The sequence below is a fragment of the Heterodontus francisci genome, chromosome 18 (assembly GCF_036365525.1).
Source record: "Heterodontus francisci isolate sHetFra1 chromosome 18, sHetFra1.hap1, whole genome shotgun sequence".
Classification (NCBI taxonomy): Eukaryota; Metazoa; Chordata; class Chondrichthyes; order Heterodontiformes; family Heterodontidae; genus Heterodontus; species Heterodontus francisci.
In genome coordinates, this window is record NC_090388.1 from 26,558,082 (window position 1) to 26,584,597 (window position 26,516).

The 26,516-nt window shown below is 44.5% G+C and overlaps 1 protein-coding gene across 4 annotated transcripts in view; it reads right to left on the reverse strand.

Moving 5' to 3' along the window:
• The window catches only part of lrriq1 (leucine-rich repeats and IQ motif containing 1), a 213,534-nt gene that overhangs the window by 15,251 nt on the left and 171,767 nt on the right, over positions 1-26,516 (reverse strand). For all 4 annotated transcript variants that reach the window (XM_068050442.1, XM_068050441.1, XM_068050440.1 and 1 more), the window contains 2 exons: positions 3,407-3,467; positions 2,457-2,577 (listed from right to left, as the gene is read on the reverse strand). In XM_068050442.1, coding sequence (XP_067906543.1) covers positions 2,457-2,577; positions 3,407-3,467 — 182 coding nt within the window. The remainder of the gene's footprint in view (positions 1-2,456; positions 2,578-3,406; positions 3,468-26,516) is intronic.

Below are 26,516 nucleotides of genomic sequence, written 5' to 3' on the forward strand. Positions count from 1 at the left end.
CTCCAACAAGAGAGAATCTAACCATCTACCCTTGACATTCAATGGCATTACCATCGCTGAATCCCCCACTATCAACATCCTAGGGGTTACCATTGACCAGAAACTGAACTGGAGTAGCCATATAAATACCGTGGCTACAAGAGCAGGTCAGAGGCTAGGAATCCTGCAGCGAGTAACTCACCTCCTGAGTCCCCAAAGCCTGTCCACCATCTACAAGGCACAGCTCAGGAGTGTGATGGAATACTCTGCACTTGCCTGGATGGGTGCAGCTCCAATAACACTCAAGAAGCTTGACACCATCCAGGACAAAGCAGCCCGCTTGACTGGCACACCATCCACAAACATTCAGTCCCTCCATCACCGATGCACAGTGGCAGCAGTGTGTACCATCTACAAGATGTATTGCAGCAACGCACCAAAGCTCCTTAAACAGCACCTTCTAAACCCATGACCTCTACCAGCTAGAAGGACAAGGGCAGCAAATGCATGGGAACATCATCACCTGCAAGTTCCCATCCAAGTCGCACACCATCCTGACTTGGAACTATATCGCCATTTCTTCACTGTCGCTGGGTCAAAATCCTGGAACTCCCTTCCTAACAGCACTGTGGGTGTACCTACCTCACATGGACTGCAGCAGTTCAAGAAGGCAGCTCACCACCACCTTCTCAAGGGCAATTAGGGATGGGCAATAAATGCTGGCCTAACCAGCGATGCCCACCTAACCAGCGATGCCCACATCCCATGAATGAATTTAAAAAAAGTTCTGGATAGCTGTGTATCCAGTCAGAACGCCAAATCAAAATAGTTGTGCTCATCATGAACAACTGGAATAGGTACAACATAAAGTTGAACAGAAGTAGTTGTTAAACCAACGCTCAACAAATGCTGAACCAACTCCAGAATATGCAAGACATCATGTGAGGTAGAACTGAGTGACTTAGCAGAATGTCACTTTAGAAGAACTAATTCCATTTTGCCTAATCAGCCGATTAGTGGATACATTACAGGGCCTTATTAAAGTATCTATCAGTTGGGATGAGAGACTCTGATTTAATAGTCTTTCAATAAACAGGCAGTCCAAACAGAACATCAATGGGTCAAAGGGCCTAGTATGATGAGGCACTATTACAAGGGCAACTGAAATACAAGTCTGTTTATTGGTGGAATTTTAATTTCCCAGGTATTCATTGATTTACTGGTATTACATCTCGTGTTCAGTTTGGGATAGCTGAAAAATTTTTTACATGAGAAACAATTGTTTTGTTACACGTGTTAGTGAGGAAACTAAAATTGGTAATTGACCCTAGTTTTTAGTAGCGACTGGAATGTGTTTCAGGCCTCCAGATGTGTGACTAGAGTGACCATAATATTATTAGATTTAACTTGGTCAGCCGAACTTGCTGAAAATATTACGTCAGTACCAAATTTAATAATGGTATAATTTGCAAAATTGGTGGAGGACTTGAACTAGATTATTGGGCAATTCTACTTGGCAGGGATAATAGCAATGCTAAGATAACCAGATGAATTCAAAACTATCCTTCTGGAAAAGGAAGCCATGAATATCCATAGAGGTAAAAGGCCATATAGTAAAAGCAAATTAAATTTGCTAATGGGTCATGTTCAATCACAAATTAGACTTAAGCAGAAATACTTTTTACAGATGAACAGAAAATAGCTCTCAGGGGAACAGAGATTGGTATAGATCTCAACTATAGGCAACAAAAGCTGTTACCAGAGCATAGCCAAGAAGAATATAGTGGATAGTAGTAATGGGAAAATCGTTTTCAGCTATGTTCGGAGTTAGATGCTATTAAGGACGGTTTAGGGCCATTGATGGATTCTCCAGGACCGAATTGGATGATCTTGCAGGATATGGCAAAGGTTTAGAATGGCTTCCATGTATTAATCTTCACTACAAGATGACCCTGTAGGATTCACAGTAAAATTGAAACTGTCAAAGTGCATGCATAAAGGTACCTGATGACTACAATGATGATAGTGGAAAATAAAAAATCTAAACCTAGATTTCCATCTGAAAAACTGTTAGAACGATAAATAAAAATGAACCTTTTTTAAACAAACTCATGCCTGGGAATTGTTTAAGGATAAAACTCATTCTGGTGGCTTTGATGTCTGAACTTTACCCTCATGGTTTAGAATATCACCTGAACATCTTGAGTGTGCTAGAGCCTGGTAATGCACTTTCACCTTTCATTTTCTAGACAATACGCAGGTTACAGATTTCTGATAGTTAATGAAAGAAAAATATATTACAGCACATGCTTACTGAAAGTAACATTTAATGATGTACTACCATTAGAAGATTAAGTGTTAGGAACTATTTTGTTTCCAGCCAATAACTTGAAAAGATGTTAAAATTGCAACATTGGCACCATATCAATAATTGAGGTACAAATGGCAATTTCAAAGAATGTAGAATGCTGACTTACTTGTAGATGCAGATGAGTGCTGGTGACTATAATTAAATCCATCATTTGGTTGATTTATAGTACTGCCACTGGTTACGGAGACAACGTCTAAATCTGTGCATTCTCTACCTACATGGTTTGCCTGAGGTAACAAAGCAAAAGTAAATTATTTGTTCTGCATGCAAATCATTAAATATTTTTTGAAGTGGAAACTGTTTACAAATAACATCTAATTACTGTGAATCCATGGGTAGAAAAGAATGCAATTATTCATTATTGCTTCAATGAAGCTTATTCAAAATTATTTCACAATTTTCTTCAATAAATAGTTAACATTTCTGTGTGAATATTCTGAAAGTTAACATTTGACTAGATCCTAACTAGAAACCTCCTATTAGATCTCATGCAAGTTTTTATTTCTTTCCATATCAAAGTTTTCATAGGCACAAGAATAAAAATATATAGAAGAGATAATAACTATATATATCGTGTAGTATTAGATTAGATTAGAGATACAGCACTGAAACAGGCCCTTCGGCCCACCGAGTCTGTGCCGACCATCGGCCACCCATTTATACTAATCCCATATTCCTACCAAACATCCCCACCTGTCCCTATATTTCCCTACCACCTACCTCTTCTAGTGACAATTTATAATGGCCAATTTACCTACCAACCTGCAAGTCTTTTGGCTTGTGGGAGGAAACAGGAGCACCCGGAGAAAACCCACGCAGACACAGGGAGAACTTGCAAACTCCACACAGGCAGTACCCAGAATCTAACCCGGGTCCCTGGAGCTGTGAGGCTGTAGTGCTAACCACTGCGCCACCCATATTAGGACATTAAATTTTAGAAGCAAACTGCACTACAGATTAACAGTAAAATTATCTAATGTCACCTTAGCGTCAGAGTCGATGCATGTAGAACTTTTCATGCATTAAACTGGTTTAGAGCTGGAGGCAAGTTCTTACCATGAGTTGAACCCGCCCACCATGCAGTACGTCTGGATCCAACTCTGGCAGGAAGTGATGACTGGAAAACCAGAAGAGAAACAAGCACAACTCCATAAGGTGCATAAGTGCTAGTGTAAATATTGACTTATTAAAATGCACAATTTTGAATAGATGGTTTGGAAATAATACAGTATTGAAATAAATTCAACCTTATATACAGTGGTCATTAAATAGAACCCAACTAACCACACATGGCACAAATTTGTAGTGCACATTCTGCCACCATCACCAAACTGGCCCACTTTCTAGTACAACGATGGAATATTACTCATAACCTTCAGAAAGGTCAGTAGGAAGATAGCAAAACAACATAATTCAGTGGCAATATTATTTTTAAAAGTTTTATTATTTTTTAATTCTTCTATAATTCATTTGTGTCGTCTCTACTGCACCACAGTAGGTCACATAGACCAAGTCTTTGCAACTAGTTGGCCTGGAAAAAATTAATTCAATACATTGCAAATATATATATATAAACATTGTAAGAGTTCAAGTAGGAAAGGTCTCAGACTGTATTACTGAACTGTATTTATTGTACCAAAAATACTTTAACTGAAATAGTAATGGTTATTGAATCGAAGTATCAACAGATTTGGCAGCATGATGAAACGATAGATTATATTGCAGTCATTAATTTCCTTTATCAACTAGGCACCTTTACTTTCAACAATCTAATCAGCAAAATTTTAAAATAACAGATTTTGAATATATAAATGCAGACTACAGTACACTTTCTATATTTAAAGAAAAGGCATTCAAAATCCTCTGATATAGGAATGACTTCTACTTTCCTACATAATTAACAGTATGGGCACTGTTTGAGTATTGTTTGACTTGAAACAGGTATATTTGCAGTGTAACAATAGGTTTTTAAAGTACTAGATAAACTCAGTCCTTCATGTGCTTTTGTGTAATAACTCAAAAGAAACTGACTGGTGCTGAATAAGGGTATTTTTTTATGGAATAAATCTTGAGATTACATAGGTAGGTGCTGCATACATAAAGACAAAATAGGAATCTCGTATTTTAATTCTAGTGCCAGATCAATATGATTACATGAGTATAAAGAAAAATAAGTTACATTCTAAACAATTGGTCCATTATTCCATTTGGTGAAAATTCAACAACGTTTTTAATAAACTGGCAGTTTAATGTATTTTCACATAATACATGAATGACATTTGATGTGCTCTGTTGGGATAAATAAATAGAAGACAACAAAAACAGAGTGACAAAATGCACATGATCAATCCGAAGAAGCCCGAGGGGTGCCAAAGACATTTTATACAGCGTGTCTAATGGCTTCTCAGGACCAGTTATAGCAAGCATTCAGCTGCAGGAAATTGTGAAAGAAAAGTTATATTTTGATTTCTAGCTTTAGGTTAAGAATCAGTGAGGGTAGGGTGCAGTTTGGCTACTTATTCACCTCCCCCACCAAGAATGATGGTCTGTCATAGTTTCACCACATTCTACTAGCCTCATCCCCACCCTTGCCAGAATCCTTTTTTACTTAGAATTACAGTCTGCAAGAGAAGTTGAAGTTGCCCAGATAGAGATACAGGGCATACAGACAGAAAGAATCCTTTAAGAAGGATAATCTGGGAAATTCATGTTAAAATAAACTGGGGTTGAAGAAATGTGATAGAACAGAGGCAAAGCACTTCTAAGTCATCCCCAAGTATATGCAGCAGTATTCCAATCACTGTTAGATCTCCTGCAACATTTGTGGCTGAATTCAGTTTGTGATTTCTTAGGGGTAAAGTAAATTTGCTTAGTGTCTTCATCTTAATTAGTTTTGACCTACAATTGTAAAGCAAACAGATGCAAAAACATTAAGGTTATTATAATTTACAAATCACATCTGTCTATATCAGCAAACAAATATTTAACACATTTGTATAACATTGTCCACTATTTTAATATAGGTGCAACACATTAACACTTCCACTGGAACAGCAAAGGAATATCATACAAACATGTTAAATGCTTTATCCGCTAATAATGCTAATAGATATCTCTGGGCTCATGTCCTTTTTAAATTCATTCTTGGGATGTGGACATTGTTGGAAAGGCTGGCAATTATTGACCATCCTTAGCTGCCCTGTGAACACGGTGGTGTCTTCTTCTTTAATCACCAGTGGCTTGTTACAACTGAGTGGCTTGCTAGGCCACCTCAGAGGGCAGTTAAAAGTAAACAATGTTAATATGGCAATGGGGATCACATATTGGCTGGACTAGGTGAGGACAGCAGGTTTCCTTCTTCAAAGGACATTAGTGAACCAGTTTGGTTTTTCTGACAATCTAACAGCTTTGTGGTTTTTTTTAATATCAAGATTAGGAAAAAATCGGAATTCACATTCTCAAACATTCTTATATTCTCTGGGTTATTAGTCCAGGTCTCTGTATTAGTAGTCCAGTAACATAACCGCTACACCACCATAGCCCATAGTGAAATGAAGCTTAATTGAGCTAAATAGATCAAATTTAGATGAAACTTTTAACCAGTCTTAATTTTTCTTTAACTAACAAGCTGCCTAACTTGGTGGACTTGACTGCAGAAATTTTCTTTTTGGTTATTTCATATTTCCTTTGTTTGCAGGGGAGGAGGTATTTTATGATCTTTCATACAATATTTATCAATTACTAAAGTATTAAAAGTACTAAAAAAGGGTTGTTTTGCCAAGTTTAAGAGAATGTGATGGCTCTTGCAACAAACAATGTGCTTTTAAACAAATTTACAAACAGTTCTTCTTTACCTTCACACTCATCAAGTAAAGTCTATTACTTTATTTAAAGTACAGAGTCACACAACATTCCTATGAGACACGTGAAAAAAAAAGACTTGCATTTATCTATCACTTTGCATGACCACAGGACATCCCAAAGTGCTCTAAAGCCAATTAAGCACCTTTGAAGTGTAGTTACTGTTGGTAATGTAGGAAACCTGGCAGCCAATTTCTAGAAAAGATTTCTGTTCCTTGAAAGCAACATCTACCCACTTCCTCTTATAGGAAAAAATCTGATTAAGTGCGTCTTTTTGTTATGCAGCAAGTGTTTTAAGAGCTGGGATTTATACAGATCCTTTTCTACAGAAGCAAATTTGGCTTCGCATATTGAACTGGAGAGTTCTACAGTCGTGGCAGAGAATTAATTTTAAGAGATAAGTAGATATCATCAGATTGTACGTCATCAAACAGAGGCCTTGATATTTTTATAAGGATGGGAGTCATAGAATCAGAGTCATTTATGGCATAGAAGGAGGCCATTCGGCTCATCAAGTCCACACCGGCTCTCCGCAGCTCACTTGTTTAATGTTTTAGAATCGAGGCCCAATATTGGGTGGGCCTCAAGCCTGTCCGATACGGTGTAGGAATCGTTCTAATTTCTCAACCCATGTATTTTGTTGTTTCCATGTTAGTATTGTGGTATGGAATTGTGGGAAGAGTGCCTGTGTCCAGTGAAAAGTAAGCAAGCACGGAAGTAGCAGCTCGTGACCGAGTGCAGCTCAAGACAGAGTGAGAGCTTGGGAATTTGCTAAATGAGGGAATTTGGTGCAGTGAGGGAGGAGGTGCTGACCTTTTACAAAAAAGAAGTGGTCTGAGAAAGGGAGCCAGAGACCAAAAGGGAGATGGGAGAGCTGAAGCCCGGAAACATTAATTAGTGTGCAGGCAGGTGAGTGGTCGTTGAGTTTTATTTTTATTTCTCTCTAAATGGGGCAGTAGTTTAAATTGGTACTGGGGAGATAGAAATATTACATTAAATTTATAGCTTAACTAGTTAAACCAATTGATATAACTACAGATAATTGTTGAGTGATATTTCTAAACCTAATTTGTTAAATAAACCATGAAAGATGGCAGGGCAGGTGATGTATTGCAGCTGTAGCATGTGGGTGTATGATCCTCTGCAACAACATCTGCAATAAGTGTCTGCAGCTTGAGGAACTTAAGCTCAGAGTTGATGAGCTGGAGTCTGAGCTTTGGACACTGCAATGCATCAGGGAGGGGGAAAGTTACCTGGACATTTTGTTCCAGGAGGCAGTCACACCCCTTCGGCTAGGTACTTCTGATTTGGTCCATGGTCAGGGTCAGGAGTATGCGACTGCATGAGAGGCAGGTATGGGAATCCAGAAGGTAGTACTGGAGGAGCCTCAGCCCTTGCAAGTGTCCAATAGTTTCAAAGTTCTTGCAGCTTGTGTGAACGAGAGAAGGGAGGAGGAACAAACTGACTGCCGTGCCATGGGGGAGTTAAAAGGAATTGTGTTGGGTAAGGGACAGTATAGTTAGGTGGATAGATACAGTTCTCTGTAGCTGAGAGTGTGAGTCAGGGTTAAGGACATCTTCTAGGGGCTGGAGAGGAACTTGGAGTGGGAGGGGAAGGAACCAGTTGTCGTGGTCCACGTGGATACCAACAACATAGGTAAGACTAAGAAAGAGGTTCTGTTGAGGGAGTATGAGCAGCTAGGTGCTAAATTAAAAAGCAGAACCACAAAGATAATAATCTCTGGATTACTACCCAAGCCACAAGCAAATTGGCATAGGGTAAATAAGATTAGAGAGTTGAATGTGTAGCTCAAAGATTGGTGTAGGAGAAGTGGGTTTTGGTTCATGGGACACTGGCATCAGTACGGGGGAAAGAGGGAGCTGTACCTTTGGGACAGCCTTCACCTGAACCGCGCTGGGACCAGTGTGCTGGCGAATCGTATAATTAGGGCAGTAGAGAGGGCTTTAAACTAAATAGTGGGGTTCACGTGAGGGGAGATTTGGAAAGTTAGAGAAAGTACAAGGAAATAGTCCAGGATAATGATAACCAAAGTGTGACAGGAAAGGACAGAGCATACAAACATAACAGCGCACCAGCAAATAAACTCAGAGTAAGGAAAAATGGTAAAATGACAGGATTATAGGCTCTTTATCTGAATGCTCGCAGCATTCGTAACAAGATGGATGAATTGACAGCACAAATAGTAATAAATGAGTATGATATGATAGCCATTACAGAGACATGGTTGCAAGATGACCAAGGCTGGGACCTGAAATTGAAGAGTATTTGACATTTCGGAAGGACAGAAGGCAAGGAAAGGGAGGTGTGATAGCTCTGTTAACAAAGGATGAGATCAGTACAATAGTAAGAAATTATCTTGGTTTCGAAGATCAAAATGCACAATCAGTTTGGGTGGAGATAAAAATCAGTAAAGGCAAGAAGCCACTGGTGGGTGTAATTTGTAGGCCCCCTAACAGTAGCTATAAAGTAGGACTGAGTATACATCAAGAAATATTGGGGGCTTGCAAGAAAGGTATGGCAATAATCGTGGGCGATTTTATTCTTCACATCGATTGAGCAAATCAAATTGGCAAAGATAGGCTGGAGGATGAGTTCACGGAGTATATTAGTCATAGTCATAGAGAGATGCAGCACTGAAACAGGCCCTTCGGCCCACCGAGTCTGTGCCAACCATCAACCACCCATTTATACTAATCCTACATTAATCCTATTTTTCCTCTCACATCCCCACTTTTTCCCTCAATTCTCCTACCACCTACCTACGCTAGGGGATTTTTTGCTAGTTCCGAAAAAGGGTCACTGACCCGAAACGTTAACTCTGCTTCTCTTTCCACAGATGCTGCCAGACCTGCTGAGTGGTTCCAGCATTTCTTGTTTTTATTTGGGAAAATAGGTAATATGGTAGAGAAGCAGTGGCAAACATTTAAGGAGATATTGCATAACTCTCAACAAAGATATATTCCAATTAGGAAGAAAGACTCTACCATAAGGATGCACCATCGATGGCTAACTAAGGAAGTTAAGGATGGTATCAATGCTGCGAAGATTAGTGGTAGGCCAGGAGATTGGGAAAATTTTAGACACCAGCAAAGGATGACTAAAAATATAATAAAGAGGGAGAAACTGGAGTATGAGAGAAAACTAGCAAGAAATATAAAAACAGCCAGTAAAGGTTTCTACAAATATATATAAAGGAAAAGAGTAGCTAAAGTGAGCATTGGTCCCTTAGAGGGTGAGACTGGGGAATTAATAATGGGAAACAAGGAAATGACAGAGGCTTTGAACAAGTATTTTGCATCTGTCTTCACAGTTAGAAGACACAAAAAGCATCCCAATAGTAACAGAAAATCAGGAGGCAAAAGGGAGGGAGGAACTTAAAATAGAGAAAAAGTAATGGGAATACTAATGGGATTAAAGGTTGACATGTCCCGTGGACCTGATGGCGTGCATTCGAAGGTCTTAAAGGAAGCGGCTACAGAGATAGTGAACGTATTGGTTGTAATCTTCCAAATTTCCCTAGATTCTGGAAAGGTCCCAGTGGATTGGAAAACAGCCAATGTAACACCTCTGTTCAAGAAAGGAGGGAGACAGAAAGCAGGAAACAATAGGCCAGTTAGCCTAACGTCTATTGTTGAGAAAATGCTAGAATCCATTATTAAAGAGGTCGTAGCAGCACATCTAGAAAATCCTAATGCAATCAGGCAGAGTTAACATGGTTTTGTGAAAGGGAAATCGTATTTGACAAATTTATTAGAGTTCTTTGAGGATGTATCAAACAGGGCAGTTAAAGGGGATTTCCAAAAGGCATTTGATAAGGTGTCACATAAAAGGTTACGAAACAAGATAAGAGCTCATAGTGTTTGGGTGCTATATTCGCATGGATAGAGGACTGGCTAACTAACAGGAAACATAGAGTCGGGATAAATGGGGCATTTTCAGGATGGCAAACTAACTCGTGGAGTGCCACAGGGATAAGTGCTGGGGGCTCAACTATTTACGATCTATATAAATGACTTGGATGAAGGCACTGACTGTACTGTAGCCAAATTTGCTGACGATACAAAGATAGATAGGAAAGCAAGTTATGAGGAGGATACAAAGAGACTGCAAAGGGATAAAGATAGGTTAAGTGAGTGGGGAAAATTAGGCAGATGGAGTATAATGTGGGAAAATGTGAGGTTGTTCACTTTGGCAGGAAGAATAGAAAAGCGGATTATTTAAATAGAGACAGACTGCAGAATGCTGCGGTATAGAGGACCTAGGTATCCTTGTACATGAATCACAAAAGGTTAGCATGCTGATTCAGCAGGTATTTAGGAAGGCAAATGGAATGTTGGCCTTTATTGCAAGGGGCATGGAGTATAAAAGTGGGGAGGTCTTGCTAAAACCTATTAGGTCATTGGTGAGACTGCACCTAGAGTACTATGTACAGTTTTGGTCATTATTTAAGGAAGGACATACTTGCATTGGAAGCAGCTCAGAGAAGGTTCATTAGGCTGATTCCTGGGATGAGGGATTTGTCTTATGACGAAAACTCATTTGAGTTTAGAAGACTGAGACATGATCTTATTGAAACGTATAAGATTCTAAAGAGGCTTGACAGGGTAGATGCTGAGAGGATGTCTCCCCTTGTGGAGGAATCTAGAACTAGGGGTACAGTTTCAAATTAAGGGGTCTCCCATTTAAGATGGAGATGAGGAGGAAATTCGCCTCTCGGAGGGTCGTTAATGTTTGGAATTCTCTTCTCCAGTGAGCAGTGGAGACTGAGTCATTGAATATATTCAAGGCTGAGTTGGACAGATTTTTGATTGACAAGGGAGTCAAGGGTTATGGGGGACAACAGGAAAGTGGAGTTAAGGCTACGATCAGATCAACCACGATTTCTTATTGAATGGCGTAGCAGGCTTGAGCGGCTGAATGGCTTACTCCTGCTCCTGTTTCTTATGTTCTTATGTTATGTTCTAATTAGGAAAGAAACACCTAATATTTCACTGCTTAGAGGTAGTAGCCTGGATTTTCTGTTTCCACAGTAAGCTACCAAGTTAACACAAAATTTTTCTATGAAAAATAAAGTCAGCATGTACAACAACTTTAGTACCACCACATGGCCAATGATCTACTGGAAAGCAGATCAAAGTACCAATGATATCAAAGAAGATGGCACAAAAATAGGGGGCTGCAATGTATACTCCTGCTGCCAATGTTGGCCCGCCTGTAGGGGCTGCACGTCACAGAGCCGCTGCGATATTAAGCATGGAGACTCATTTAAATAGCCAGGGCGGACTGCGCCCCCCCCAGCTCCCACCCCCTCCTCCCCCAATGACATGAAGGGGGCAGGCTGGCCATCCCCGGCAATGGCATCAGCTGCCATCCATTTAAATATTTAAAGGAACATTTAATTTAAAAAATTAAATACATTTATTCTGTCCCTCTCCCACCCCCCAATAACAATTAAATTAACTATTTGCCCTCTTCCCCCCCAAAACAGCTACCTTGTCCACTTGACCTTCCCCCCCACCCCACCAAAATACATAAACTTTAAACTATAACCCTTCCCACCATCCCCAACACCAATGATATTACTTTGACCCCATTCCCCCCACTCCTGCACTGAGAAACCTACCTCCTGCCCTCTCCCCACCAGTGTTTCGCCATGGTTTCCACTGCACCGGGACAGACGGTGGGAGCGTAAGGGTAATTAATTCACTGATTTAAATTCATTTAAATATTTAAATGGGCTCCCGTTACTGAGCAGCGGGGGGGCTGCCATGAGGCCTCACTGCCGCCGGCAATATCGGGCTGGGCCTTCCTGGCGTCGGGGTGCGTGGCGACCCTCTCCTGGAGGCATTTTCCGGCCACCCCTGCCACAACCCCCGATGTCCGGGGGGTCTGTAAAATTCAGCCCAAAGAGTGTGTTTGATTGTGAGGAGACCTGTAAATAATTTTGGGAGAACGCAAGGGCAATTATAAGGGCATGAAAGCAGAGCTAGCTAAAGTGAACTGGCAAATCAGGTTAAGGGATAGGTCAATAGAGATGCAGTGGCAGACATTTAAGGGGATATTTCCGAATACACGGAATAGATACATTTCAACGAGAAAGAAAAATTCCAAGAGTGGGACCCGTCATCCGTGGTTAACCAGAACAGTTAAAGATAGTATCAAACTTAAAGAAAAAGCCTATAATTGCACAAAGATGGGAGGCAGGTCAGAAGATGAACAGAATATAAAAAACAGCAAAGAATGACTAAAAGATTGTGTCATGCAGGCCCCCACCTGCCAAGAATGAGGCATATTAATTTTGCCTCATTAACACTAATTTTAAACTGTTATTCGAGTGAAGAAAGAACTGGTTAAAAAAAAACGCACAATGGAACCTTGGCTGGAGAGACATTTTTGCATATTAACAGACAGTATTTGGAAAGGACAAAGGGGCTACTCCCTGCTCCAATTTAATCCACAATGGACTTTTGATTACCAGATATTGAGGGTGGAGGAGCTCGCATTCCAGGATGACTGCTAAGATGGCCGAATACACAAACGGATGTGGTCAGACCAGTTTAGTCACATGAATAACCTGCTGGGCAACCTCAGTTTTTTGAATTTGAACTTGCCACAAAGTTTTGAACTGGCAGAACACTGTTTGCTCCTGGACTGAAAAGACTTCTCGTGGCTGGCTCGCTGCAGCCTCTCCTGTCTGCTCTCTTTTCTTTCTCATGAACTGAAACCAACTGAAGGTACGTGAACTCCAAGAGAGAAAAGTCTCCTACAGTGAACAAGGTTTAAGAAGAACACTGGGCCCCAACAAAAATCAAGATCTATCTCCAATCAAGGACTACAGCGAGCTCGAAGCACAGTAACAAAAAGAAAACCCTCTTCAGAGATTGCCTCAAACATCTCCACTTTATTTTTCTTCTGCTCTTTTCTGTCTCTATTTGCATGTGTGTATCGCATATGCATGCTAGCATGGGGCGCGGCGTGTATTCGTAGGCGTTAACCGAATCAGAGTTTAGGTTTAAATAAATTTCACTTTTCTTCTTTAAACTTAAGAAAGCCTGTTTGTGCTCATTTCTTTGCCTTATAATTGGAAAGCGGTGAACAAGGATTAACCAAGAGGGAACTTTAAACACAGTGTGTTTAAAAAATAAATCCTGTTACAGTAAGACCAGGTGAAGGCTGAAAGGGAACCCCTAGACCTCTTTCTCGCCTCATAAAATTAGAGTATGAGAGAAAGCCAGCTAGAAATATAAAGACAGATAATAAGAGTTTCTATAGATAGTTAAAAAAGAGTTAACAAAGTGAGCGTTGGTCCTATAGAAAGTGACTCTGAGGAATTAATAATGGATAATAAGGAGATGGCAGATGAATTGAACAGATACTTTGCATTGGTCTTCACTATTGAGGATACAAGAAACATCCCAGTGTTAGCTGTAGGACAGGAAATGGAAGGGAGGGAGGAACTCAAGAAAATTACAATCACATTGGAAATTGTACTGAATAAATTACTGGAGTTGCAGGCTGTCAAGTCCCTGGGACCTGATGAACTTCATCCCAGGGTGTTAAAAGTGACTAGTGAGATAGTTGATGTGTTAGTTTTCATTTTCCAAAATTCCCTAGATTTAGGGAAGGTTCCGTTAGATTGGAAAATAGCAAATGTAACTCCTTTATTCAAAAAGGGAGGGAGACAGAAAGCAGGAAACTACAGGCCAGTTAGCTTAACATCTGTCTTAGGTAAAATGTCAGAAGCTATTATTAAAGACGTTAGTGCAGGGCATTTAGAAAAATTCAAGGTAATCGGGCAGAGTCAACATGGTTTTGTGAAAGGGAAATCATGTTTAACCAATTTATTGGAGTTCTTTGAGGGAGTTACATGTGCTATGGATAAAGGGGAACCGGTGGATATATTGTACCTAGATTTCCAGAAGGCATTTGATAAGGTGCCACATCAAAGGTTACTGCAGAAAATAAAAGCTCATGGTGTAGGGGCTAACATATTGGCATGGATAAAAGATTGGCTAGCTAACAGGAAACGTGGAGTAGGCATAAATGGGTCATTTTCTGGTTGGCAAGATGTAACGAATGGTGTGCCACAGGGATCTGTGCTGGGGCCTCAACTTTTTACAATTTATATAAAGATCTTAGATGAAGGGACCGAAGGTAAAGTTGCTAAATTTGCTGATGACACAAAGATAGGTAGGAAAGTAATTTGTGAAGATGACATAAGGGGGCTACAAAGGGATATAGATAGGTTAAGTGAGTGGGCAAAGACCTGGCAAATGGAGCATAATGTAGGAAAGTGTGAAATTGTCCACTTTGGCAGGAAGAATAAAAAAGATGCATATTATCTAAATGGTGAGAGATTGCAGAGCTCTGAGATGCAGAGGGATCTGGGTGTCCCAGTGCATGAATCGCAAAAAGGTTAGTATGCAGGTACAGCATGTAATTAGGAAAGCTAATAGAATGTTATTGTTTATCGCGAGGGGAATTGAATACAAAAGTGGGGAGGTTATGCTTCAGCTATACAGGGCATTGGTGAGACCACATCTGGAGTACTGTGTACAGTACTGGGCTCCTTATTTAAGAAAGAATATTAATGCATTGGAGGCAGTACAGAGAAGGTTTACTAGACTAATACCTGGAACGGACAGGCTGTCTCACGAGGAAAGATTGTACAAGCTAGGCTTGTATCTGCTGGAATTTAGAAGAGTAAGAGGCGACTTGATTGAAACAGACAAGATCCTGAGGGGTCTTGACAGGGTGGATGTGGAAAGGATGTTTCCCCTGTGGGAAAATCTAGAACAAGGGGTCACTGTTTAAAGATAAGGGGTCGCCCATTTAAGAGAGAGATGAGGAGAAATTTTTTCTCTCAGAAGGTCGTGAGGCTTTGGAATTCTCTTCCTCAAAAGGAAGCAGAGTCTTTGAATATTTTTAAGGCAGAGATAGATAGATTCTTGATAAGCAAATGGGTGGAAAGTTAAAAGGGGTAGGTGGAAATGTGGAGTAATCAGTTCAGCCACGAACTTATTGAATGGTGGAGCAGGCTCGAAGGGCTGAGTGGCCTACTCCTGCTCCTAATTCGTATGTTCGCAGGTTAGTCGATTGGACAGAAGTCAGATGACATGCAGGGAAATATGAAGTGCTAAATCTCTGGAGGAAGAATGAGAGGAAATATACATTAACTTGTAAATCTTTAAAAGAACTGCAAAGACACTTAGATGTTCAGATACACATAAGTGGGAGGATAAGTTGATAAAGATATGGGAAAAAAAGCATGTGGAACGTTTGCAAATAGGTGCTTGGGCTACTCTAATAAAAATCATTGGTTTGGATGGCATTAAAATATCAGACGCAATGTTCGAGTTTCATGTAAATTGAGTAGGCAAAAGGTGGGGCTTTTGTTATGCCCATCTGGGAACCTGATCCAGTTCAGGTTTCATTTTAATATTTAGGATGAGTGCCAATGCTAATTGCACTCCCTAGTGAAAGCTTGCTTATTGAAGAGGTGGGGAAATTTGATGTGTCTGTTGCTATTTACAGAACATAAAAAAAGAGTAAGCCATTTGGCCCTATGAGCCTGCTCCACCATTCAGTCTCTGACTTGAATATACTCAATGACTGAGCATCCACAGCTCTCTGGGGTAGAGAATTCCAAAGATTCACAAACCTTTGAGTAAATACATTTCTCCACATTTCAGTCCTAAACAGCTGACTCCTTAATCTAAGTCTGTGACCACTAGTTCTAGACTTCCAGCCGGGGAAATATCCCGCACATCCCACCCTCGGGGAGACTGTGGCATAGTGGTAATGTCAGCAAATGCACTCTTTTCCTTTATCAGAAGTAGCTCTCACTCAGGAAAAGGTTGGTGACCCTTGCTGTAGATAGTGAATTATAAGAGTCTGTACATGGTGAATCACTGAATGCAAGTGAGCAGGAACAAAAATAGATGGAAGGAATGGTGCAGGAAATGGATGACAGGAAGGCAACCTCACATCCTAGTTCCACTGCAGAGTTGACTATTTCAGAGGCCTGGCCTTTAAATGAATTTGTGTGCACAAACAACTCAAAGCACTTGACTGCTGACCAGCGAGCATCTGCAACATGCTAAAACGTGTGGAGGAGTCTACAACCAACTAGTATGGGTCTGCCACAAGAGATCAACACTATGCAGTCATCCATTGAGCATGTGGTCACCTCAATAAATGCTGCAGCTTGGCCTTCCATACAGGCATTTATGGTACCAGTTACAGCATATCTGAGGCACGCTCATACTGATGCTGTGCAGCTTGGACTCCACCATCTCCTTTGCCTTAGACAGGTTGAATGACTGAATGGAAAAGGGCTTCAATTAGATCACAGACCTCCCACAAATCAGTGGGAGTAATGTGTCACAGGCTCATTCGGAGCAATGGTATCACAATGGTAGAGGCACATGTTGCCCTCACTCATAATGACATGCCTGCTTCCTCCACACCTTCAATTAATGCCTGCACAGGTGCCAGGAAGTCAGCTGGGCCAGACTGACTCAACCACGACCACTGCAGCAGCCCACATCTGATTCACTCCCAACTCTTATGCTGCAGCCACTGCAGGATCCCTGGAATAGCTAAACAAGCATGTAAGTCAAGTATTAGGGGTTAATCATTGGTATTGCAAGATTTTAGGAAAATTCAGAAATTATGATTCCTGAAATCTGTGTGTACTGAGAATGTTTCTCCAGTATCTGCTGACCCTGAAATTTCAGCTGATTTTAATATCAATGTGGATTCACTATTATCTGTTGCTGGAGAGTTTGACTGAACTACAAAAAAAACATTATTCTTCCTCCACCCCCTCTCAAAAATGTTATCCAAAAGTTTGTATTAGTGTGTGACGCCTGATTAGTGTTGCACAGGAACACGTGCAAAATTTTTATATTGTATCAATAGAAAAGTAATTTCTGCAGGATAGATACATCGGAGTAGTTTCTGCTAGGTTGTATTTGTTTAATTCATCTGAAATTGGCCAAATCAGAGTAAAAGATTGAGCAATTTCAAGCACAAATTACGTCCAGCCCATATCAAGTCTTGGGTTTAAAAAAATCATGCTGGAAGCTGATTCCACCTACAAAATTGGGTCCAGTCCCAGATCAAATTAATGAGGATGACGAGTTTCTGCAAATTGCACCCGTTTGTTGCTATCCGCGGATGCTCTTCCAATTAAGCTTTTTATAAAGGCGCAATGGCACTAGTAGTTAAAAGTTTTAAAAGTTTAATTTACTAAGAAATTGACTAGAGTTTGATTGAGTAAACTTGCTAATTGTTCTGTATAATTCTCATAAAGTCATTTTCAGTTATTTGAAATCAGGTTACTCAGCTGGTGGGACAAGACACAAAGAAAATGCTTATTTTTTGTGATAAACGCAATTTCACCTGTATGTTTACCACTCTTAAAAGACATCAAGGAACATTTTAATGCAAGGGAAAAAAATAAACAATAACATTCTAAAAAAACTGCCCGATTATGCTGTCTCATGGAAGATTTTAGGTATGGTTATGCAAATGAGTTTGAGCAGAAACTTGATCCATAACTTGACTTTGGAAAACCAGCACAATTTCGAAGGTAATTTGCGCCCAGATTGCCAATTGTACCCAAAATGGAAATTCCACCCCCAAAATCTTATCTCAAACACTTCAGCCTATAGAGTTGAGATTCTGATTAATCCACAGAAAGTGATTGCAAGTGTGTTGGAGAACAGACCGAATTCAGATCTACAACCACACAGATTCAAATGATGGACAACAGGTGTTATATGGATATTTAGTGCCACCCCTCAAGGAAACAGGAAGCCTTTGCTAGATGTGCACATCAGTCCCCAAGTTCTCCATTATTATATAACTAAGATTATTTTGGTTCCCATAAGTCTGCTTTCAATGTAATGGTGAGCATTTTGGAAGTGAACAGAAGGATACAGTATTGTCTGAGCCTTGGAAGCAGCAACATTGTTCCAATCCAAATCTAACTTGAAAAATGCAACGTCTACAACTAAATCAATTCCAGGAGCTGGCTTTTTCACATTAAATCTGACCTTCATACAGGGAGATTGTGTCTTCACCAATCTCAATATGGACTCCCTTAAAATCTCTGCAATACATTACAGTCACAATTTAAAAAATCAAGGGGAACATATTGCATATCTTAGGGGTAAAGATGATGATGACTATCAAACTAGTATAAAAGGTATCCATGGCCCAAATACAGACATCATCTATCCAAGAAACCTTTCAGCATGCGAAATATACGTCCATCTTACCCTGGAATTTTTTTTTTCAATTTTGAAAATCTACAATGACTGATTCTTGGAATTCTTGCTTGCTATGTTTAAAATCGAAACATCCTTCATAAAGCCTGCCGAACCTTGTATGACCACACAGTTATCGCATGGATTTAAGACAAAAAGGAAAGGTCACAATTACACTGCAAAACTATTATGGTGTCAAGTGAAAATTGCCATACACTGACACTAAACTTGCACTGGAAATCTGGATTCACAACAGAACTCAGGAGCAAAGTGAGACTCCCGGAAGATAGTGTTCTGAATAGTTTCACACTACTTTGACCGAACACCACATGGAGTGTAAATGCAGCGAATTTTACCAGGCCCCTGATGTCGGGGGTCGTGGCAGGGGGCCTCGGAAAATAGCTCCTGGAGAGGGCCGCCACAGGTCTTGATACGGGGAAGGCCCCGCCCCGTATCACTGGGGGCGGTGAGGCCTCGTGATGGCCCCCCCAATGCTCGGCAACAGGAATATAATTAAAATATGTTAATGTATGTAAATTTAAGAATTAATACTGACCGTGTTGCGCCGACCATCCCGCACCCATATTACGGTCAGTGGCCGGCGCTCCCGCACCAGCTGATCCCCGACCACTGAAGAATGGTGGAACACTGGCGGGGAGGGGGGAGCAGTTAAGTTTTCAGGGCCGTGATGGGGGGGGAGAAGCGAGGAAATCAATTGCAATTGGTGGAGGGGACGGTGGGAAGGGGTTGAAGGTGAAAGGTAATAAACTTGTGGGGGGGGGGGGGGGGAGGTCGGGATCGCAAGGTAAGATTTTTTGGAGGGGGGAAGGCACTTAATAAATTGTTTAGTCATTGGGGGAGTGGGAGAGGGGCTTGAATCTTCCAGTAAGTTTTTTTACTTTAATTGTAAAATGTATACAACTTTAAAAATGTTAATGAAGTCGAAGGGCTTGAAGGCCTTTAAAAATGGCGCTGGACAACGTTGCGGGGACAGAGCGTCCGTCCCCTCCATGTCATCGGGGAAGGGGGGTCTGCCCTGTCCATTTAAATGAGCCGCCGTGCTAAATTCTGCGGCGGCTCCACGGAGTACATCTCGCGCATGCGCCGAGATCGGCACTGAGCTAGAAAAATTCTGCCCAATATTATACACTATATGGAGTGTAAAATCTGTCTGAGGCTGAACCCGACATTGGCTCCATCCCACTGTTCTCTCCCGCTCCCCACCTCACCACCCAGAGAACCGGCGGCAGGTGGGGGATCCAGGGTGCGATCGGCGAGGGAGGAGAAGCGGCAAGACAGGGAGTGAGTGGCGAGCAGTCAGGAGCAGCGGGAGGGAACAGCGAAAAGACGGTCGCAGGAGAGAGTGGCGAAGACAAGTGACAATTGTGGGAGGGAGCGGGGAAGAGAAGCGTTGATCATGGGAGGGAGTGGTTAATAGAAGAGGCGATCGCGGGAGGGAGCAGGAAACTGAATGCAGCTATTGAGGTGGCAATCACAGGAGGGAGCAGGGTACTGTTTGGGGTTGGGATGGAAACACGATCACAGCCATTGAGGGGGTGAGGGGGTTTGGGTTCAATTCACTTTTTTTGTGTCAAATTGAGCAGCGCCATCTTTATTACTGGCGGCTGCCTGAGACGTTGCAGACAGTGACGTTTCAGCCGATGAGGCTGCATTTGTGCATGTGCAAATGCAGCCATCTTTGTAACCTCTCCCAACCCTACAGGCTCTGAGATTATTTGCGCTCCTCTATTTCTGGCCTCCTGAGCATCTGATTTTAATTGCTGCTCCATTGACAGCCATCCCTTTAGCTGCCTAGGCTCTAAGCTCTGGAATTCCCTCCTTAAACACATCCACCTTTTTTTTTCCTTCTTTAAGATGATCCTTAAAACCTACTTCTTTGGCCAAGCTTCTGGTGATCTGCCCTAATATCTCTTTATGTGGCTTTCTATCAATTTAAAAAAAAATCTCTCCTGTGGAACGCTTGGGATGTTTTACCAAGTTACAGCTGCTACAGAAAAACATGTTGAAGTTGTTGGAATCTTTTGAATCGTGCAGGGTGTCAAGTACGTTTTAACATATTAATTAGTTCTCCAATTTCCTCAAAGTTGTTGTTTTATGTACCGAAAATGACATTTACTATGGGAGTCATGGAGAAGCGGAGATAGGTCAATATTTCACTAACCGTAATATTCTATGTAACATACAGTTACTTTCAAAAGATCCAGAAGAAGCAATGGACATTGAATTGGTTTTGTAGTTGCTTCCCAAAAGGGGTTTTTTCACACAGTCTCCAAGTGCCTCATCATGTGGGCCATCAATCTTTCTGCCGCATCCTACTACTCAAAATATTCAGCAATAACCTGCAAATTCCAATTTTGTGCTAATATGAAGATGACATTCAAATCTTTTCTGTCTCAATGATCACAGGAAGTTAGGAGTCATTTTCTAAGCCCTGAATATCTGCAGGGGTCTCAATGTAGCTTCAAAGATGATGATAACCTAGCTGTTCTTTTTTTCTGTGTGAATGCTATAAAATAATATTCTGAGGATGATTAGTTTTGACACCACATTAGCCTTTCTTAGCGACTATTTGTTAGTCTCTTTTTTCAGTTTCTGAAAGTGCCCCCTTGAAAAATTACATCTATTTGCTTGCTGGTACATGCAACAGTATCAATCCATGCAATGGCACAGTTCAATAGAACTACAGTACGCACTTCCAAAGGCAGTATTTCAAAGTAAACCACTTTGACTGGTATACAAGATGTGGAAGCATGTGAATTAAGGATTTCCTAGCCACAGAACCATTATTAACGATCCTATTCCATTCTGTGCAGATCAGGGTTGTCCAACATATGGCCCACTGGCCAGAACGCGGCCCGCCAAAGGTATCCATCCAGCCACCAATCTGTCTGTGGCTGGGCTCTGAATGATGGCTCCGCTGTACGTCAGGCAGAGGGGGTAGGCGAGACATACAACTGACGGGTAGGGGACCCTAACTGTGATTGGTCACTCTGTGACTGACAGGGGCTGCCCGGGCGTGGTTAGCGCTGATTGGTGGAATGCGCACAGGCGCTCTGGCATCAGCCGCCCCTGCTACTTTCATGCAATCCTGCACATGTCCTGTATCCAGCACATAGGCAGGTTCCCGCTTCCACTTGCTCCAACTTAAATAAAACAGGCATGGTAGGTACTCGATTGTGGGAATGGCTGCTGCAGGGATCAGGGAGCAAGTAGTGGGGAACACAGTGCGGGGAAAGAGCGGGGAGCACAGAGCCGGGGGGGGGGGGGGAGGGGGGGTAGGAAGGATAGAGAGGGGGGAGGGATAGAAAGCGAGGGGTTGGAGGGAGAGAGAGAGAGAGAGAGCGAAGGTGGGAGAGCGGGGGGTGAGAGAGAGAGCGGGGGGTGAGAGAGAGAGCGGGGGGTGAGAGAGAGAGCGGGGGGTGAGAAAGAGAGAGGGGGTGGGAGAGAGAGAGGGGGTGGGAGAGAGAGAGGGGGTGGGAGAGAGAGAAGGGGTGGGAGAGAGAGAAGGGGTGGGAGAGAGAGAGGGGGTGGGAGAGAGAGAGGGGGTGGGAGAGAGAGAGGGGGTGGGAGAGAGAGAGATTGTGGGAGAGACAGAGGGGGGTGGGGGAGAGAGAGAGGGGTGGGAGAGAGAGAGAGGGGTGGGAGAGAGAGAGAGGGTGGGGGGAAGAGAGAGGGTGGGGGGAAGAGAGAGGGTGGGGGGGAGAGAGAGGGTGGGGGGAAGAGAGAGGGTGGGGGGAAGAGAGAGGGTGGGGGGAAGAGAGAGGGTGGGGGGAAGAGAGAGGGTGGGGGGAAGAGAGAGGGTGGGGGGAAGAGAGAGGGTGGGGGGAAGAGAGAGGGTGGGGGGAAGAGAGAGGGTGGGGAGAAGAGAGAGGGTGGGGGGAGAGAGAGAGAGAGGGGTGGGAGAGAGAGAGAGGGGTGGGAGAGAGAGAGAGGGGTGGGAAAGAGAGAGGGAGGGTGGGAGAGAGGGGTGGCAGAGAGAGAGGGGAGGAGGGGAGATGGAGGGTAGGAGGTTGGAGGGAGGGAGGAAGGTTGGAGGGAAGGGGAGGGAGAGAGGGGAAGGTGGAGGGAAAGAGAGGGGGTTAGAGGGGGAGGGGGAGGGAGAGAGAGAAAAGGGCAGAGGATAGAGCGGGAGGCAGGGAGGCAGGATGGAGGGAGGGATGATGGAGGAAGGGAGGGGGAGGGAGAGGGAGAGATGGGGAGGGAGAGAAAAGTAGGCAGAGAGAAGGAGGGAGAGAGGGGCAGGAGGGGGAAGAGAGGCGAGGGGGGGCGAGAGAGGCAGCGGGGGGCGAGAGAGGCAGGGGGGGGCGAGAGAGGCGAGGGGGGGCGAGAGAGGCAGCGGGGGGCGAGAGAGGCAGGGGGGGGGCGAGAGAGGCAGGGGGGGGGGCGAGAGAGGCAGAGGGGGGCGAGAGAGGCAGAGGGGGGCGAGAGAGGCAGAGGGGGGCGAGACAGGCAGAGGGGGGCGAGACAGGCAGAGGGGGGCGAGAGAGGCAGAGGGGGGCGAGAGAGGCAGAGGGGGGCGAGAGAGGCAGAGGGGGGAGGCGGGAGGGGGGGCGGGAGAGGTGGGGGGGGCGAGAGAGTCGGCGGGGGGCGAGAGAGTCGGCGGGGGGCGAGAGAGTCGGCGGGGGGCGAGAGAGTCGGCGGGGGGCGAGAGAGGCAGAGGGGGGGGCGGGAGAGGCAGAGGGGGGGGCGGGAGAGGCAGAGGGGGGGAGCGGGAGAGGCAGAGGGGGGGGCGGGAGAGGCAGAGGGGGGGGGCGGGAGAGGCAGAGGGGGGGGGCGGGAGAGGCAGTGGGGGGGGGGCGGGAGAGGCAGTGGGGGGGCGGGAGAGGCAGAGGGGGGGGCGGGAGAGGCAGAGGGGGGGGCGGGAGAGGCAGGGGGGGCGAGAGAGGCGGGGGGGCGAGAGAGGCGGGGGGGCGAGAGAGGCGGGGGGGCGAGAGAGGCGGGGGGGCGAGAGAGGCGGGGGGGCGAGAGAGGCGGGGGGGGAGAGAGGCGGGAGGGGGCGAGAGAGGCGGGAGGGGGCGAGAGAGGCGGGAGGGGGCGAGAGAGGCGGGAGGGGGCGAGAGAGGCGGGAGGGGGCGAGAGAGGCGGGAGGGGGCGAGAGAGGCGGGAGGGGGCGAGAGAGGCGGGAGGGGGCGAGAGAGGCGGGAGGGGGCGAGAGAGGCGGGAGGGGGCGAGAGAGGCGGGAGGGGGCGAGAGAGGCGGGAGGGGGCGAGAGAGGCGGGAGGGGGCGAGAGAGGCGGGAGGGGGCGAGAGAGGCGGGAGGGGGCGAGAGAGGCGGGAGGGGGCGAGAGAGGCGGGAGGGGGCGAGAGAGGCGGGAGGGGGCGAGAGAGGCAGAAGGGGGCGAGAGAGGCAGAAGGGGGGCGAGAGAGGCAGAAGGGGGGCGAGAGAGGCAGAAGGGGGGCGAGAGAGGCAGAAGGGGGGCGAGAGAGGCAGAGAGGGGGGCGAGAGAGGCAGAGAGGGGGGCGAGAGAGGCAGAGAGGGGGGCGAGAGAGGCAGAGAGGGGGACGAGAGAGGCAGAGAGGGGGACGAGAGAGGCAGAGAGGGGGACGAGAGAGGCAGAGAGGGGGACGAGAGAGGCAGAGAGGGGGACGAGAGAGGCAGAGAGGGGGACGAGAGGGGCAGAGGGGGACGAGAGGGGCAGAGGGGGACGAGAGGGGCAGAGGGGGACGAGAGGGGCAGAGGGGGACGAGAGGGGCAGAGGGGGACGAGAGGGGCAGAGGGGGACGAGAGGGGCAGAGGGGGACGAGAGGGGCAGAGGGGGACGAGAGGGGCAGAGGGGGACGAGAGGGGCAGAGGGGGACGAGAGGGGCAGAGGGGGACGAGAGGGGCAGAGGGGGACGAGACGGGCAGAGGGGGACGAGACGGGCAGAGGGGGACGAGAGAGGCAGTGGGGGCGAGAGAGGCAGTGGGGGGGGGGGGAAGAGGAAGAGGCAGAGACACACACACTGCAGGGAGAGGGGGGAGAAACGTTGAGTTCTCTCCTGACACATGGACATCAACCCAAAGTACTCTGCTTCACTACGTTAAGATTGACTAGTTATGCAAGCAAAAACAATGCCAGGTATCTCACGCAGTGTTCAAGATAGTGACAAGAAAGTAAGGTAATATATTAGTCTTCTCATTTAAAGCTTCTTCACAAAATTTCACACTTGTTGCTGTTTGGATTAATAGTAATAGACATTTTTAATGCCTTTACCTTTCTGAAATTTGCTCACTGGCCACCTATTTGGGATAAAAATTGTAATGGGGCCCTCCCCACACAAAAAGATTGAACGCCTCTGGTGCAGATGATACATTTACTTCCATCCTTGGTGTTGAGTCTAGTGTCCATCTCTTACCTCTCTACAACTTCACCGTTTCTTGAAGGAAAACCCTTCAGCAGTGGTTTTGAATAGGTGATCACATGATACCAGGCCCATCATCTGATACTGTGCAGAACTATAATTAGTAAGTCATTACTTCTGACTGCCCTAATAAATTGTACTTTATTGTTTTCTTCGAAATGTCCATAAGACATAATCTTTGAAGATCTTTCTCATCTTGTTGTTGAGGGCGGAAAAGATGAAATGCTACACAACCAATGTGAAGGTAGACAAGTAACAGCTTGCATTTTTATAACACATTTAATGTAGTCACATTCAACAGTGAGAGCAGGGTAACAGAAAGCAACTGGGGTCAGTATTCAGGTAACCTTTTAATTTAATTGAAATCAAATATAGAGTAAGACTTGGTCGATTTATTAGCATATAAACTAAAAACTAAAGCGGATTAAAAAACTAAAGACCAGTCGGAAATTTAAAAAACAAATTAAAATCTAATTAAATAAAATAGAGATGCAGGGTCAGGCGATGTGTTGTACTTGCATGATGTGGGAGCTGGTGGACCCCATTGTGGTTCCTAGTGACCACATCTGTAGCAATTGTTAGCTGCTCAAGGAACTCCGGTTCAGAGTTGATGAGCTGGAGTCTAAGGTTCGGACACTGCGACACATCAGGGAGGGGGAGAGTTACCTGGACGCTGTGTTTCAGGAGACAGTCATACCCCTTAGATTAACTACCTTGAATTCGGCCAGTGGTCAGAGACAGGAGAGTGTGACTTTGAGTGAGGCAGGTAGAGTGATCCAAGAAGTAGTATTGCAGGAGCATCAGCCCTTGTCCTTGTCCAACAGGTTCGAGATTCTCGCTCCCTGTGTGGACGAGAGCAGGGACTGTAGGGAGGATGAGCAAACTGACCATAGCACCGTGGTACAGGGAGCCATTCAAGTGGGGGGAGAAAAGAGAAATGTAGTCATAATCGGGGATAGTTTAATTACGGGCATAGACACTCTTCTCTGTAGCCAGGATCGTGAGTCCCGAAGGCTCTGTTGCCTACCTGGTGCCAAGGTTCAGGATATCTCATCTGGGTTGCAGAGGAACTTGGAGAGGGAGGGGAAAGATCCAGTTGTCATGGTCCACGTAGGTACCAACAATATAGGCAGAACGAGGATAGAGGTTCTGCTGAGGGAATATGAGCAACTAGCGGCTAAATTAAAAAGAAGAACCAAAAAGGTAATAATCTCCGGATTACTACCTGAGCCACGAGCTAATTGGCACAGGGTCAATAAGATTAAAGAGGTAAATGCGTGGCTCAAAAATTGGTGTGGCAGAAATGAGTTCGAATTCATGGGACATTGGCACCAGTACTGGGGAAGGAGGGAGCTGTTCCGATGGGACGGGCTCCATCTGAATCATGCTGGGACCAGAGTCCTGGCGACACGCATAACTAGGGGTGTAGATAGGGCTGTAAACTAAATCGTCGGGGGGAGGGTTCAGTTGCATGGAAAATTAGGAAGTCAAAGTTAAAGGAGAAAGTAGGAGTGCAGGTTAGTGATGAGGCTGATTGTTACCAGAAAATAAAAGGAAGGGACAGAATGTGTTAACGTCATATTGCACCAAGGAATCGTACAAGAGTAGGGAAATCTGATAATGGAACAAATTTAAGGGCTTTGTAT